The sequence below is a fragment of the Halyomorpha halys genome, unplaced genomic scaffold (assembly GCF_000696795.3).
Source record: "Halyomorpha halys isolate HHAL.00 unplaced genomic scaffold, Hhal_1.1 Scaffold447.1, whole genome shotgun sequence".
In the NCBI taxonomy this organism is placed as follows: Eukaryota; Metazoa; Arthropoda; class Insecta; order Hemiptera; family Pentatomidae; genus Halyomorpha; species Halyomorpha halys.
In genome coordinates, this window is record NW_027107551.1 from 291,569 (window position 1) to 307,677 (window position 16,109).

Below are 16,109 nucleotides of genomic sequence, written 5' to 3' on the forward strand. Positions count from 1 at the left end.
CCTGCATAACGAAAATTCTTCATTTCGCAACACCAATAGGCAAATGACAAAAATTCTTCATTTGTATATTACAGAAAATATTTAATTTTTGTTAATTTATTATTTTTATTTTATTTATTAATAATTTTTACAAAACTTTTAGCATGCCATATGCGTTGATAGCCAGAGGCTTTCACGCCTTTAAGCATTAATAAACAAACAAACAAACTAACCAAGTTGATGACTTTATTTTTTTTCACAACCCATCGATTATTGTGTGATTAATGTATTTACATACTTATATAATTTATATTAGCTGAGGATTTGATAATGCTCAGTAATTATTTTATTTAATTAGTTAAGATGGGTAAAAAAATATATATAATAGCCATATATACATTCAATTTTTTTGAACACGTTAACAACTTTATTAAATATACATCTAAATCAATAAAATTCAGATGTAAAAATATTCCAACACAAGTATAATATATGAATTTTACCATAATTAAAAAAATGTGATTAATATAGATAATAAAATAAAAAACAGTTCACTTTAATTTTTTTTTAGTATTTAAATTCACATTAAAAAAAAAAGAGTAAATAAAATAATTAATGGCAAAATGTTATTTCGAAAAAATATTTCTTTGAATGAGCTTTGAGTGGAATAAATTACCGCGGTTCGTTAGTTCGGTTTAATGACACGCGTTTCGCTTTTTTTCATTCACGTTTTTTCCTCCTGCTCTGCATGTTTTTTGACTAATTTAGAGTTTTTTTTATTAGTATCATAATTATTAAATCTTGTATTATTTTTTTATTTGTATAACCTTTCTATTCCGTTTTCTTTATTATCTCTCGTTTCATAATTTTTTTAACGCCTTAAAATTTTACATATTTCAAAAATAGAAAAGTTAAAACTACAATCGTTTGCATTCATTTTAGAACGTAGATAAGTAATATAAAATTATAATTGAACACTAAATAAAAATAATAAAAAAGGAAAGTACTTTAAAAATACATATATATTTTAAATCACTTATGATTGATATCTCCTGATCAGTGTTGACAAATGCATTTTGGATTTCCTTTCTCACTGGCACGACATTATTTTTATAAACACGCATTTAGAACAACGCTTCGAAGGATAAATACTATTAGGAAACAATGAAGAGTCGCCATTCTGGTATTTACTGATATGCGCTATCTACAAAAAATTAGGTACAAAGAACGCGAAGTTAAACCAACACGCAATTGTAACTGACAAATATTCCGGACATGATAATTGTATAAATCAGCTCACAACATTTTTCACGGCATTCGAATTACGGTGTTATCTGAACTCGAAGGCAATCAATTAATTTAATTATGTTCAGACTAGAGACTATATTATTTTATCATTATGTTATTTTATTTATTTATTTTTCATACAGATAGTTTCATTATGTTCATTTTGTTTATTCTTCTGTTTGTATATATTTTAAGAGAGTTTTCTTTTTTTTTTATTCATTTATTTAATTTATTTTATTTTATTTTAGTATGTATGAGATCATTCATCACTATTACCTATTGCCCACAACTGTGTGGTAGATTCTAATATCTATCAATAAATAAAAAGTAGTAATTTTCAAAAAAAAAAAAATTATATTCTAACAATAAATAACTTTCAAAAACTGATGTATCGGCTGGTTACTGGTTAAATATTATTTTTTAATAAATGAAGCATTGATATTCTTAATTTTTTTTATGAAACTACAATATTATAATAAAATAGAGAACTAATATTTTATTATTTTACTTCCTTTTAAGGAATTATCAAGCCTTCTTTATTTTTTAAAAGTTTTGAATTATATTCTGTAGAATAAATTTAAAAAAATTATAATATAAAAATGTTAAAATTATATGTTTAAGATAGGCGGGTATTAAGACAGCAATTATCGCAATTATTTTTAATAATAACAAAAATTATTCAAATAGTCTCAACTTTCTTTATTAAAACATATTACATCAAGGACCTTCTAATAAACACGTATCTTTAGAAATAAATTCGCACCATTCTGTGTTTTAATTTATCTGTATTTTTCGCTATAACATTTAATAATAAATTATATTTCTTACAATTTTTGTATGTTACTATCTTTAACTTCTCACACTATTATATAACCTAACTCAAGAACCAGGTTTGTTATATTATCATTTTATTTCACTCTACATTTGTGGTTATTAAAAATCTTATAAATTTTAGCTATTATTACTATCTAAAATTTAATAATATTCATCATAAATTAATATTACATAAGATCTCTGCATAAGGGTATAAATTTCTCGTGCCTGACTTAAAATTAATTGTATAATTAATTTATTCAGTATTTTGTTATTAACTACCGGTCTCTAACAAGATAATAAAAAGAATATATAAAGGCATTTTTGTTTTGTAGCCCTTATTGCGACATAGTGTTTATATGTAATTTTTACATAGCATTAAAAAATAAATAATTTCAAGCCGATGCCATGCGCGTTCGATTATAGTTTAAATTAATTGTTTATATAATTTTTAAAATATTTATTTACTTTTCTTTTTTGATTCATGGCAGGAGTTCAACATGAGGAACAGATGCGAGTATATCTTTAGAGGATAGGGAAATGTCGGGGAAAAAAAACACGAGAAGGGATTTGTGTTTATCTGAAAGATTGATAGTTGTGTAACATAGACAACCCAACGTATTTACTGATAGCACTTGGGCATGTAAATAACTCACCTGCATTATTTAAAAATACTTTTTCGTAAACGTACAAAATATTATTATGTTCATATTACTAAGATTTTTATTCTACCTTTGAAACTTTTGATATTGAATTTTTTTTCAATAATAAATCTTTGTAATCAATCCAGGAAAAAAAATGTAACCACCCTAAAAATTTGGAGTTTAATGTTTCAAGAAACCTGTAATCCAAAAATCAATATATATATTTTGTGTGTGTGTGTGTGTGTTTGGTATAATGATTCCGATTTTTTAAATTTATATTTTATTATTTATTATTAAAAATGCTGATAAAAATAAATATGTGTATGGATAAATTTCATGACACATTAATTTTATTTAATAATAAAATGATTTATAATGTACTTTGCCGAATATATAAAAGAAAACAAATGTTTATATTCATAATTTAGAGAAATGCAGAATTTCAATCGTACAGGAAAATTAATTATTTTCTAATAGTAATGATTAGAGACCGTATTTTCGTGCAATTATTTTCTTAGTAAATTCAGATCATGAAAAGGACTCGTTTTCATTGTATGTTTTGAGGTTTTTGCAGGAGTTTGCTTAAGCTGCAAAATAGGGTCAGATAAGTTTTCCACGTACACATTAATATTATTAATTGCACAATAAAGTTGATTTTGGTGTATTTGTTTGTTTTATACAAAATATTTACTGCGCGATTATACCCATTTTGGATTTTTGGCTACACGTTTTTCAATTTTTTATTGCACAACATTTCGGTCTCTAGTAATAATCATTGTCTGAACAGCATATTCAGACATTTCACGATCTCTATTTATAAATTTAACAATGTAATAATTAATTTTAATGATCTGGTTTTTAATGGTCCTTATGCATCCATCCCTCTTCTTTCAGTCCGCTGGTTTCCTCAAGGTAGTATCCTCGGTCCCATCCTGTACACAGTCTATACAGCTAACATCCCAACCGTTCTGAACATTATTCTCACCACGTATGCCGACGACATATGTATGCTAACAGTTTATCACTGGAAAAACCCTTTAATTGCATCCAAAACTCTCAAATTCATCCTCGAAGAATAGTGTCGAAATTGGAGAAAGTAAAAAAAATCCTATCAAATCATCTTTACCTTTCGTCGTAAACCTACCAAAAATATCCTTTAATAATGTTGCCCTTACTCCTGTCCAACAGATCCGCTATCTTGGACTACATCTGGACGAACGCCTAACTTGGAATCCTCACTCAAGAATGAAAATAAAGGAAACTACACGTTTATTCTGACGATTACAACACTTACTAGACAAACGGTCTAAACTTCCAACCTATTACAAAGGACTCATTTGCATGACTATAATAAGGATTTGGGGCTTCGCTAAACCATCAAATCCAAAATCCTCAATGCTCCTTACTTAGTCGAAAATAAAATCATCCATGAATACCTTATTGTTTCATATGTAACCAGACCTAACCACCCAAACCCACTAGTTTCTAACCTTGCCTCCTCTTTCATTCCTGACAATCCTCCGAGGTGCCTGAAAAGAAGATGGCTATGAGACTTCTTGTATAAAAACGTTATTAGAGTGCTACCAATGGGTAGTTTCTCTACATTTCATTATGCCATTATGATCTTACATCAAATGTACTGGATGTATGTACAGTTGTAAATATCATTTAAGCTATGAATAAAAAAATTATTTGGTTTTTAAATTAAACAAAACAGGGATTATTTTATAGCTTTCACACTTTTACCTAAATGGCTGCCAGATGTTCCACACAACCAGATAGCTTCACGAAATACCTAATTCGATTAAACATATGGTGCATTATTAACTCAACACATGTGTCAACGGAGCATATGCTATGGACGAAGTCAAAAAATCTAAAGTAGATTGGAAAATAATGGTCACTCGCCACCATGTGATTGAAAAAAATAAATACTGAAAAACAAATTACATCAATGTATGAATGACATTAAGAAAGAGAATAATTTTGACAGCTGAAATGATAATTAAAATAAAATTTAGTTTTTTAGGATTTACTTTTATTTAATAATAGTATTATTCATTATGTTAAAATAAAATCCTCGTTGAACTGTGTAAATAGGATCTAATTGATTTATTTTTAGAATAATTGAAGTTAATTCAATACTAAATTTAATGATGATTTTTTTGTGAAATTCATAATATTTCAATTTGTATTATTAAATTATCACTTTTACTTTAATCAGTTAAATCTGCTTTGTTTATATCTTATTTAAATACGTTCTGTTTATTCACTGATATAATATTTATTATATTCTTTTTTATTATTTATGTAGTAGTCAAAAAATATTAAATATAATTATTCTATGTGAGTAAAAATGATATATCCGTAATGGCAGGTGATATTAGGTGCTTTGATGAAAGTAAATTTACGTGTTACCAAGAAATAGTATTGTAAACAAGCGTTTGTTTGCCCGTTGCCTGGGCAAAGATACTTTACGCATAATCGATCACAGAAAAACGAAAATGGCTACAAAGTGTTCATCGATTATATGTCAGACCAACCGTATTTTAAGAATGAATTATATGTTTCGTATTGATCAACGTTTTGTCCAGTTTTTTTTTCCTATAAGTGCTAAAATTGCTATCATTTCATTATAACTGTTTAAAGATTTTAATGATTATTTTGAGTAGTGACGGATGGCTTATGTATGTTGAATATAAAGGTGTTTCATAATATCCTCTTGATGGATTAAAAACGGTGGATAAAAAATTTTAAATATAAATATGGAGTGACAGGGACATAACAATTTAGTTTAAAATTTATGGTGTTTGAGATTTGATCATCACTGGGAAATCAAACTGTATTGTTCAAAATGACTGAAATATTATAACCTTATACATAAAATGCATTTTTTTTTTAAATACATAATTAACTACTTAATTTTTATAAGATAACTAAATTAAAATAAGAGGCCATTTTCATTGGTATTATTACTATTTGAATTGATTAAGTTAGGTAATATATTATTAGCTCCATTGGTACAGCTTGTATCTATAGTTGATCGAAATCATATTCAGTATATTTTTCTAGTAACTTTTGATACCCTAGCCTTGCTTTATCTACAAGGGTAAGTAGAAGTATTTCATAATTCCTAAATAAATAAATTTCAATACGGACTATGGGTGAACGCTTACTATTCCCATCACCTTCGGCTCTTCATTGCATAACAACCGGATATCTCTTAATAATATTGATTATTCTGTATATGTTTATATACTCAGTAGTATAGACTAATGCGAGTTTATGCCATTTTGAGTTAATTTTTTATGTATTTCTTTTCTTTCCTTGATTTTTGTTTTCTTTTTATCTATAAGATTGATCTACCATAAAGCTTATGTTCTAATATAGTTATGTATTGTGTTGCAGGAAAGTGGTGCGGAAGAAGAGAGTGGCCATCGCCGGCTGACGCTCGGGTTGCGTCGGACGCTGCGCGACGAGGCGTCCTCTACTCAAGCGTCTTCCTTGGAAGTCCTGGCGAGTACAACTCATGTAAGCTGTCTGAGTGCGCACTCTCCGTCCATCGATCCGTCCCCCTCCTCCCTATCACTCCTCGCTCACTCTCTCTCTCTCTCTCTTTCTCTCTCTCTCTCACACAATATCACTCTCTTACTCTCTCTATATATTTCTCTCTCAAACTCCCTCTCTCCTTCTCTGTCTTCCTCACCCACTCTCTCTGTCATTTATTTATTTAACCCGCCTTCTTCTGTAATGATTCGTTTTTACGGTCTCTTCTCTGTTAACCTTAACCAAATCTCCTTACACACCTAATTCCCGATATGCGCCATTTTTATTTACTATCATTATTACTAATTATTATAATTATATATTTTATGTTTATAAATTATATATTTTATCTATTGCCTGGTTTGTTAAAATTTCGCATAACATATACTTTACAAATACTCTTTGAGAATCCTTGGCAATATGATATTATTAATGTAACTTATTATTAATATTTAAGCCCCCCCTTAATCAAAATCATTTATAACTAAATAATATTTTAAAGCAGTAGGTTTATATATTATCAGATTCATATCATATATCAGAAAACAACAGATGCCTGAAGCAACGTAGATGTTTACCAATGCATCTAATTATATTTTAGACGTTTATTAATGAATCTATCTCTTATAAATTTTCAACACTATACCTAACATATAGTATTAATAATATTATTTTTATTACATGGTTGAGCCAAAACAACAATCTAACTGATATGCAAAGTACGGTTTTTCTGTTCCAAATCAAAATGAAATAAAGTATATGAAGCCGCTTTTAATGTTAATAATTTCAAGGAAAAAAATCTGATGGAAACATATACTTTGGCATGATAGCTAATTAATATGTTTAAACTAAGAGTTAATTTTAATTAGTGTAATTTTTTTTCTTGACAAATGTCGATTAAAAAATGATTATTTCATCTTTCAAATTTTTTTTTTCTGGGTTCGTGAAAATTTTAATATTTCCTGAAATTAATATCGTAAACAGTTTCAAATCTTGTAACATCGGTCATGACTTTATTCTTAGAATTGTTTTTATTTATTTTTTTACTCTTGAGAAACATTATTGTAGGATTTAAATGGCAATAAAATCATAAAGGATTTCCCATGAAAAACGTCTATCAGTTAGCACTGCTTAATTGCATGCATATCATAAATGCAATCTTAACAGTCTTGGTGATTATTTATAACTAATCCATTTTCTTCAAGTTCTATAAATAAAACTGGATGCTCATGGATTGCATTTGAAGTATAAATACTTTATTTTTTAAAGGTTTGCAAGGACGCTTCATATTTTAATATTTCACATCATGGCATTCATATCTATGGTACGAGTATTATTAAAAAGAAATCATGATTTTCGAGTTATTACATTGAAGCAAATATGTTATTATCAGTTTTTTTTTTTTTTTTTTTAATTTTGTAAACGTTATTCCTCTTTTATTTCATGATCCATTTGTGATTAATGTTAATTTAAATTTTCGGCATATATTTAATATAGTTGATCGATTTATGGAAGATAATTTGAAATATTTTTTTTTTTTAATTTCTAACGTAAAACATAGACTTAATTTTTTTTTTAACGCACATCTAATATTTCTCAAATAATTTCTTGTAAACAAAGTATTAACATCCATATTTTGAACTTTTTACATTACATTGTCATTTAATGGTGTTCATGGATTTATTAACTCGTTTTAAGAAATATTTCAACTCACGTCATTGAATTCAAAAGCTGCCATATGTTTTTGAAAACGAGAAATTTGGTAACACATTAATTAACGTATTTCCTCGTTTGTGAGGAATAAAGACGTATGAAATTGCAAAGATGAAAAAAGAATAATTTATAATAATTATTATAATGGTAGATTTGTTACAAATACTAAAGGCTTAGATGATTTGGATTTCATTTTACTTTGTTAGAAGTATTTTTAAATTGCTGAATAAAGTAGATTTATTACTTTTCAAGGCCTACACTTTGGTCCAAGATTCAAGATAATTCAATACCATCTAAAAGATTGGCTACCAAATACAGCGATCTAAGACTGTCTATAACAGTGATATCATTAGGAATTATTTTTTAAGGGATTACTGTTTCAATATAATTTATAATGTGTCATTTTAAAGGATTTATATTGAAAGATCATTAGTTGACCGTATATGATGATTGTAGGAAGATGTTCAAGAAAGACAAAAAAAATTTATTAGTCACTGACGCTTCGTCCTACATTGCTAGCCTTCCAAAAAGAGGTTGAGAACTACTTTTCTGGAGCAATGAATAGTGAAATAATAACAAATATTGTACAATCAAATGAAAGAAAGAATGAGGAAGAAAGTGAGGTGAAATTGTAGGTACGACCATATCCGTTCACTATCGATCAGATAACTATCCTTGGTTACATATCCAGGAGGCCTCCTATTTCTATGATTGGAATAAATTCTCTTTCCTTGTGCTTATATCATTGAGATCGACCATCAAAGTTCTACGTTTACTGGTACTTGTATCAGTATCGGTGGGGGAACTAGTCCGACAAGTGGCCTTTTAGTCCTTTTTGCCTATCCCTCCCGGCTACGAGAAGGTTGAGATTCAAACTGTAATGTAATTGTCAAGAACCCTTTCTTGAGGCTACTGTAAATATATTAACTGATTGAGATGAGAATTGAACCCATACGATTCCTAACCGAGTACTATACGGCCTAATGTGAAATTGAACATTTTTCACATCAATTTTTGTATATATTTATCAAAATTTACAACTGTACTGAATAATACATTCAGTAAATTTGATGTAAAATTGAAGTTTATAATGGAGTGATACAGGCGTGTAGAGAAACTACCCATTTGTAGCAATCTAATAACGTTTTTACATTAGAAGGACTCCTGGCCATCTTTTTTTCAGGCATCTTGGAGAGTTGTCAGGAATGGAAGAGGAAGCAACGTTATAAACTAGTGGGTTTGGGTAATTAGGGAGTTTATAATAGAAGAAATGATATCTGGTTCGGGCTAGATCGGTTACATATGGAACATTCAGATCTTTATGTATGATTTTATTTGTGACAAAGTAAGGAGCATTGAAGATTTTACGAAGGATTTTTGATTGTAAGGATTGGATACGATAGGAATGCGAAGGTTTAATGGAGCCCCAAAGCTCAACTCCGTATGTCCAGATAGGCCTTATTATAATTGTGTAGATCAGTCTTATGTAATGAAGAAGTATAGACCGTTTCTAGTAAGTGCTGTAATAGTCGGAATCGAAGTTAGTCGTTTGTCCAAATGTGGTGCAAGGTAGCGGATCTGTTCAGAGCAACTTTATTAATGTATACTTTAGGTCAGTCGGCATATAATTTAATATTGGTATTAATACCTACTTTTCCATTTTCGGATGAGGTAGAGCGTAAACGAAACTATACTCTGCTGTTTTCCAACAAGAACTAAGTCCGACTAGAACCTCAAGCAGATTACGAAGTATCCCCAACGGGAATGACAAAGTGATAGCAAGGAGACAATATTCCCACCATTAAGGAAAGCGAGGTAGCTCTGAGATATATAAATTTTTTTTTAATTTCCCAGCCGGAGACTGGAAGGGGGTTCATGGTCCATTTGAGCCCGAGGGCGGTGGTGCCTGGTGAGGAGTGATGTGCAGCTCACGTCATTCTCAGTCGGAATCGATATCCAACAGACCGCTCTTTATCTATTTGCTCTGGTCGTCGGGTCTATTGTCGCTGGTCCAATTACAGGCTCCGATAGCTGCCGCCAGGTCTGCCAATCACCGCCTCTGGGCTACTGTTTGTAGCAGATGTTTGATTAGCCAGCAGATTAGGAAATCGCTCAGAAAAGCGGTCCGGTCGTCTAGGGTTCGATGGGAAACAACACTGCACGTGCCGTCCTTTGTGGACTATGGACTTAACTATAGGTCCAGGAGTTCTATTGTGCAAGGAGTTGTAATGCCTACTATATTTCCAATAACATCATTAAGGATTCTCGCAATTATACATATAATGTTAGTATGAATTGAAACATTTCAAGTCCAGCACTAACTAGACTCATGATTAACTGTTGTTTTCCTCACATTTGAAAGCACCAAATTAATTTAATTGGCTGATATTTTATGACTCATGTTTTTCCCTGTTTTTCTTGTTCTTCATCGTTCTTCCCATTTCATGATCAGATTAAGAGCTTAAAAAACAAACCGCTAGCACATCACCGTGCAGCCCGAAGTTTGCAGTTGCCTAAGGAGTATACGAGTTACTCTACATAGGAAAAAACCCCAGGGCAAGTTTACACCATGATATACACTAGAAGAGGTTTAATGGTCAGCATCATTAGTTTGGAAATATAGTCCATTTGCATCCTATTCTTCATTTGGAAATGTAGATCCTCCTTCCAGTCTGTATAAACGAAAATGAAGATGTTTGTTCTTGGCAGAGTATTTTATACTTGCCATATTTATTTAATGACTGATTCGTATACTTTAGAGACTTATAATTTCCCCAAACTTTCTCAACAATTGTGCTTAGATCTTTTTCTGTGTTCACCTTTGGACTTCTTAATCCACGTACAAAAAAAAATGTATATGTTTCTCCAATTTCATTAGGTTTCAGTTTATATTGATTAACTCAGGTTGTCACAATAATCCCGTTTATTCAAATTTATCTTTAATGGTTTAAAAACTCTGATGAAACATGATTAAGAAATGATATATTGGGATATTCATGATCTTTAGTGTAAGGTATTAAATGGAAAAAAATTGTGTTAAATGAAAAAATATGTCCACCTTTTAACATGTTAAAGCGACATAACATTTATCATGGTTGAGAGCTAGTTAATAGCTCTGGTAAATGGACAATAACATTAAGCTCCACACCATTTTACCTGTAGTTTTGATAGGTTAGTTGCTTGCAGTTCATGTTGTTTTAGTTTTGAACGTTTTTACACTCTTATAAAGTAATGGATAATAATAATAAAGTAATAGGGAAAAAAACTAGCTGAGGAAACAAGGAACAAATGAGATAGAGGAAAGATGATGCGACGAATCTGTTGGAGATTTGATTACCTTACTCAGACTACAAGGTAACAAAAAAAAGTTGACAAGAAAATCCACTAGGAGCTCCTCTGCATTTAACATATAACATAGACTTTAAATTACGCTGCTCACGATCCTATAGTTATAACATTTAGCATATTAAAACGTTTTACATTTAACACATCAGGAATACTCCTACTGTCAGGAACTACTGAAGCTGAGAAAAACCAATTAAGTTGCAAGAAGCTTTAGCTTTTACATATATATTTTTTTAATGATCAAACATTAATTTTGGGGATTCTATTATGGTTACCCCATTTTTACCGTTTCCTCCAAGAAACAAAACCAAATACCATTCGGGTACTCTGACAAAGCACCTTCTATGTTACGACCGGTTCTGACTATGATTTTTCACGGTGCGGCATTCCAATCCCTTTCAGCTGTCAGATGAAACAGGAATCCTCGACTATATTGCTCGGGCAAATTGATCAGCGTAAACGGTGCTTATTACAAGCCATGAGGCGAAGAGGGACGGAACGCAATTTGTTTTCCTAACAAGCAGTCATGTATTCATCTCTGAAAAAGAAACTGCAGAAAATGCCTTTTCCCTTGTCGAGTTAGTACCGTCCCACACCCTCCCTCTTGGTAATATTTCCACCCCCTTTTTTGGTAGGGGGAAAAAAAAGAAGAAGAATTCTGCCGGAACCGGACTTCCAGATCATGTAGCGACACAATGCGCATTACACATTTAAATTATTATGTTGTAATGCAATGTTTCCCTCATTTTTTCATGATAAGGGGGGTTCAATGGGGCATGAGGTGTTGTCGACTGAGCAATTGGATACAAATTTTACTGTGAATTATAAAGGGTATTAATTATAACAAAAAAAAGTTTAAAGATCAATACAATTAATGTAATTAATACTTTATAGTTATTTACAGGCTTATTTTAATTTGTATTTTTTACCTAGATTTCTCATTGATATAGAGATCTATTCCTTTCTAATATAAAAATCAGTAAACTTGATTTGGGATGGACCCATCTTTTGCCTGTGTTGCTATTGTTAATTTCTGAAGATCTTAGGAGAAACTATGACCCGATTGTAAAGTAAATGAAATAATAACTTGAAAATGAGATACAGATTATACAGTAAACTAAAATATAAACAACCATATTTTGAGTTAATATATATTTACATCAAATTAACATTTATTGAGATTTTACAATTCTAGATTTAACATTTCCATAAATATTCCAACTTACGTCATTATTTCTCCTAAGTAATATTGGTCCTAGATAAATTGATGAAGGATACGTAGAAGAATTTCTTTCAAATAAAATAAAAATTGAAACTAACCAGTCTGAAACCGAAATATATTTGTATATGTACACTAATAAATAATTCGGGGGGTTGGAAAACGTTTGGGGTAATCATGTTACTTCTATAGAATCTTGTTCCGCAAAACAGTTAGGAGGATTCTGAGTGAACGACTCGACTGGGATAAATGTGCTTAAGTGTTATATGCTAAAGTAAAGTTAATTGTGTTCTTTATATAATATTTGTTATCTCTTGTTCTTGATCGATAAATTTTGAAAATGTAAATAAATGTACTGGTGAGAAAAAATAAATGAAAGTAATAAACATATGAGATGAAAACTTTTTTATAGCTTTTTTTTTACTTTATTTCAATAATTAATTAATTAATAACTATGTTTATTTTATTTTTATGTTCATATTATTCCGATCAGATCCAAGAGAATTTTTCTTATAACCAACAATTTCGCCATAAAAATAATTTCTTTTTTTATCCAAAACGACCTAATCACTTCAGTCTAGCTAATTCCTTGTACTCATCAACTACGACGTAACTATATCTACTCATTCTAGGTACATGTAATTAAAATTACGACGCCATCTTTTTCTCGTGTTTATAATATTTGATACTATTAGATTGTTCTTAGAATGATGCGTCTCATTATAAATTAACGTCATAATAATTATGAAACAAAGTAAAGGAAAATACTTGAGGGAAAAGGGGATTGCGTCAAAGATCCAGTTTTATATTACGGTTACGAGAGACTGCTTGTAACCTACTGCGGCGTCGATACAACACATGAATTTGTGGCTCATGAAAATTTGTAGAAATTTATTGATCAGTGATCCAGGCCTCCTTCTTATAGTTTCTATGTAGCTTTTTCTTTTTATATACCTCGACCAACATCACTACAGGGAGAGCATTTCCAACCATTTAATCCTCTAATATCTATTTATACAACTGAGGCCGTAGCAATAAGAAAGTGAAGTAACAATTGGGCAGAGGAGTCGAGTTAATTAGCCAGCGGCTAGGCGACAATGGGAGCGGAACATAATGGGCTCCATTACTGACCAGCCACTCGCCCAAATTGGGAATCGATACTCTCCTCTCACGTACCGCTGTCTATTCCCATTTGGTGAGTATACACATATCGCACTCAGCGCAAGTGATTAAACATTTGCTGTAACAAGATAATCGGGAAGTTCTTGACATAATAGCTTAAACAATAATTCTTCGCAGAACGTGTTTTATAACATAAAGATCACTTTTCGGTAAGGTCTTTATAAAAAAAAATAAGCTATGGTGATGTGTGTAGTGTAAATAAGCCAGGTATCCCACCTCAAGACGGAGCATTGCCGGGACAGAGGAAACAGGGCGAATCCGGGATCATGAGGGGTAGGAAATAGGGAGGAACCCCATGTAAACCTGGGGGGAGGGGATAAATCCAAGCCGGTTCAACCGTGACCCTAATGGCCCCATAAACAAACATCTACCCGCGCACCTTCCCGCTTAGGGAAAAATTATGTACTCTTGCGGATGCCTCTACTGTTGGGCCCAGTCAGCTGGTTCGACAGATCCATGAGATCTTTGCGAAACAATGAAATGTCTCCGATAGCGATCGATTTCATCCTTATTAGCATTTAAACATCCTTTGTTGTTACATTTGGAAGAAAAGAATTTGGAAATAATGCGTTGCAACAATGCTCGTGTTCATGGTGGGAACTATTACCAACAGAAAATAGTACAATAAAGGAGTGGTACATTTACTATGAAGGAGTGGTTTACAAGAAAATATTTCATACCCCCTCAGCCAACATGACAAACGAAATTCTAAAACATCATAAAATTTGCTTTTCCCCGTTAATAACCAGTATCCGAAAACTCTATGAAATTAGTTAGTTAAAATTATTCCTTGAATTAAAACAAATATGTTGTTTGTAAACATAGATTTAAACTAAAAAAGACAATTGTTTCAAATTTGGCAGAAAGGTGTAATAATTGTGTAAAATATCACCTTTTTTTTGTCAATTTTTGTACAGAATAGAAAATCATAGATTTTTTTTATCTTTAAGCTAAATTATCATGAAAACAGTTAAAATAAAAGTTTAAACATTAGTTATTGCTTGAGAGGTTTAATTCAATATGTGGAGGAGAAAAACGAAAAATAGGTAATGTTTTAAGCTTAATACGAATAATTTAAGTATTGGTAATGATTAATTAATTATACGCAATATCTGGAATCCCGTACTTTGCATTCTAATTTTTGAGAACTGACACTTTTGGTGATAACATCAATATTGTGGGTCTTGCTAAGGGAAGTCTCCCTTGATAAATATGGCTTGATATTACTGCGTATGATTGATGTAGCTTCTTTTTTGTTTTTTTCTTCCAAATAATTTCAATTTTGAATCAATCCAAATAACTCATGGATTGCAATGTAGTTTGTCCCTGGAAGATTCAAGCGTTCCATTCCTTTTTAGGGAAATATATTTTGCTGACATGTTGTTCGTTAGTGGGGACCAGAGGTGTGGATAAATGTCAACGGGAGATTAGAGTGAGTGTGCTGGGACCCCACTGTTAGTCAGGATAAAGTTGGGTAATTTGCCTGCAGATCCCGAGGGTCAGGGCGTTATCAGTGGTTGCTTAGGCAGTTCGCCTATTTCCATAATGGCTGGATCTGGCCAGGGGTCGCCAGTTGATAAAATGAAAGGTTTGTTCTACGGGACTTGTGTCATTACCATTATCTCTGGATAATGGAACTACCCCGTCAGACTGTTTGCATATGACTCATTTAGAAGGCACCCCTCAAAGACCGCCCACTGCTAAACCTATTATCCTTCACCCTCCTAATCCTTATTCAGACCCGCCCAATCCTTGTAACTTCAACAGTATCATTCCACTTTATCTAAATAACCCCTTTCAAGGAGATCTGACTTTTATATCTCTTTCACACCTTCCGAAAACGGGATAAATTGCGCTAGTTGACAGGACCGATGTATGGAATAATAATTATTGCAGGTTCGTCTCTGAAACTTAAAATATAGTACTTGTGAAAATAGAGCGAACTGCAAATATGTGACACTGCGGTTTAGCTATTCAGTCAAGTCTATAATAATCATCAGGAATTTAAGAACCCAAACAAAAAGGAATAATAATATTATGTTTATACTTATAATGTTTTCCAATGCTGTATTAATACCGACTCTTTCTTTTCTTATTTGTTACAGGTGATGCGAGTAATGCCAGTATCGGTAGCGGTGAAGGAACCGGAGAAGAAGACGACGATACGAACGGGAAAAAGAACCAAAAAAAGCGAGGAATATTTCCGAAGGTAGCCACCAATATCCTCAGAGCCTGGCTGTTCCAACACCTGACGGTAAGTCGCTAGATGATGGTCTTTATCTGCCAGCCGTGGTAATCCCCCCCCCCCAACCCTCATAAAATACACCATTTTATCACCCTCCCACCGAGCTCATCCTCCCTCATTCTAACCAGCTAGAACA

General features: G+C 31.5%; 1 protein-coding gene across 3 annotated transcripts in view; it reads left to right on the forward strand.

The window, feature by feature from the left end:
* Window positions 1-16,109, forward strand: part of hth (homothorax) — a 321,058-nt gene that overhangs the window by 219,618 nt on the left and 85,331 nt on the right. For all 3 annotated transcript variants that reach the window (XM_067045908.1, XM_067045909.1, XM_067045910.1), the window contains exons 8-9: window positions 6,132-6,254; window positions 15,834-15,982. In XM_067045908.1, coding sequence (XP_066902009.1) covers window positions 6,132-6,254; window positions 15,834-15,982 — 272 coding nt within the window. The remainder of the gene's footprint in view (window positions 1-6,131; window positions 6,255-15,833; window positions 15,983-16,109) is intronic.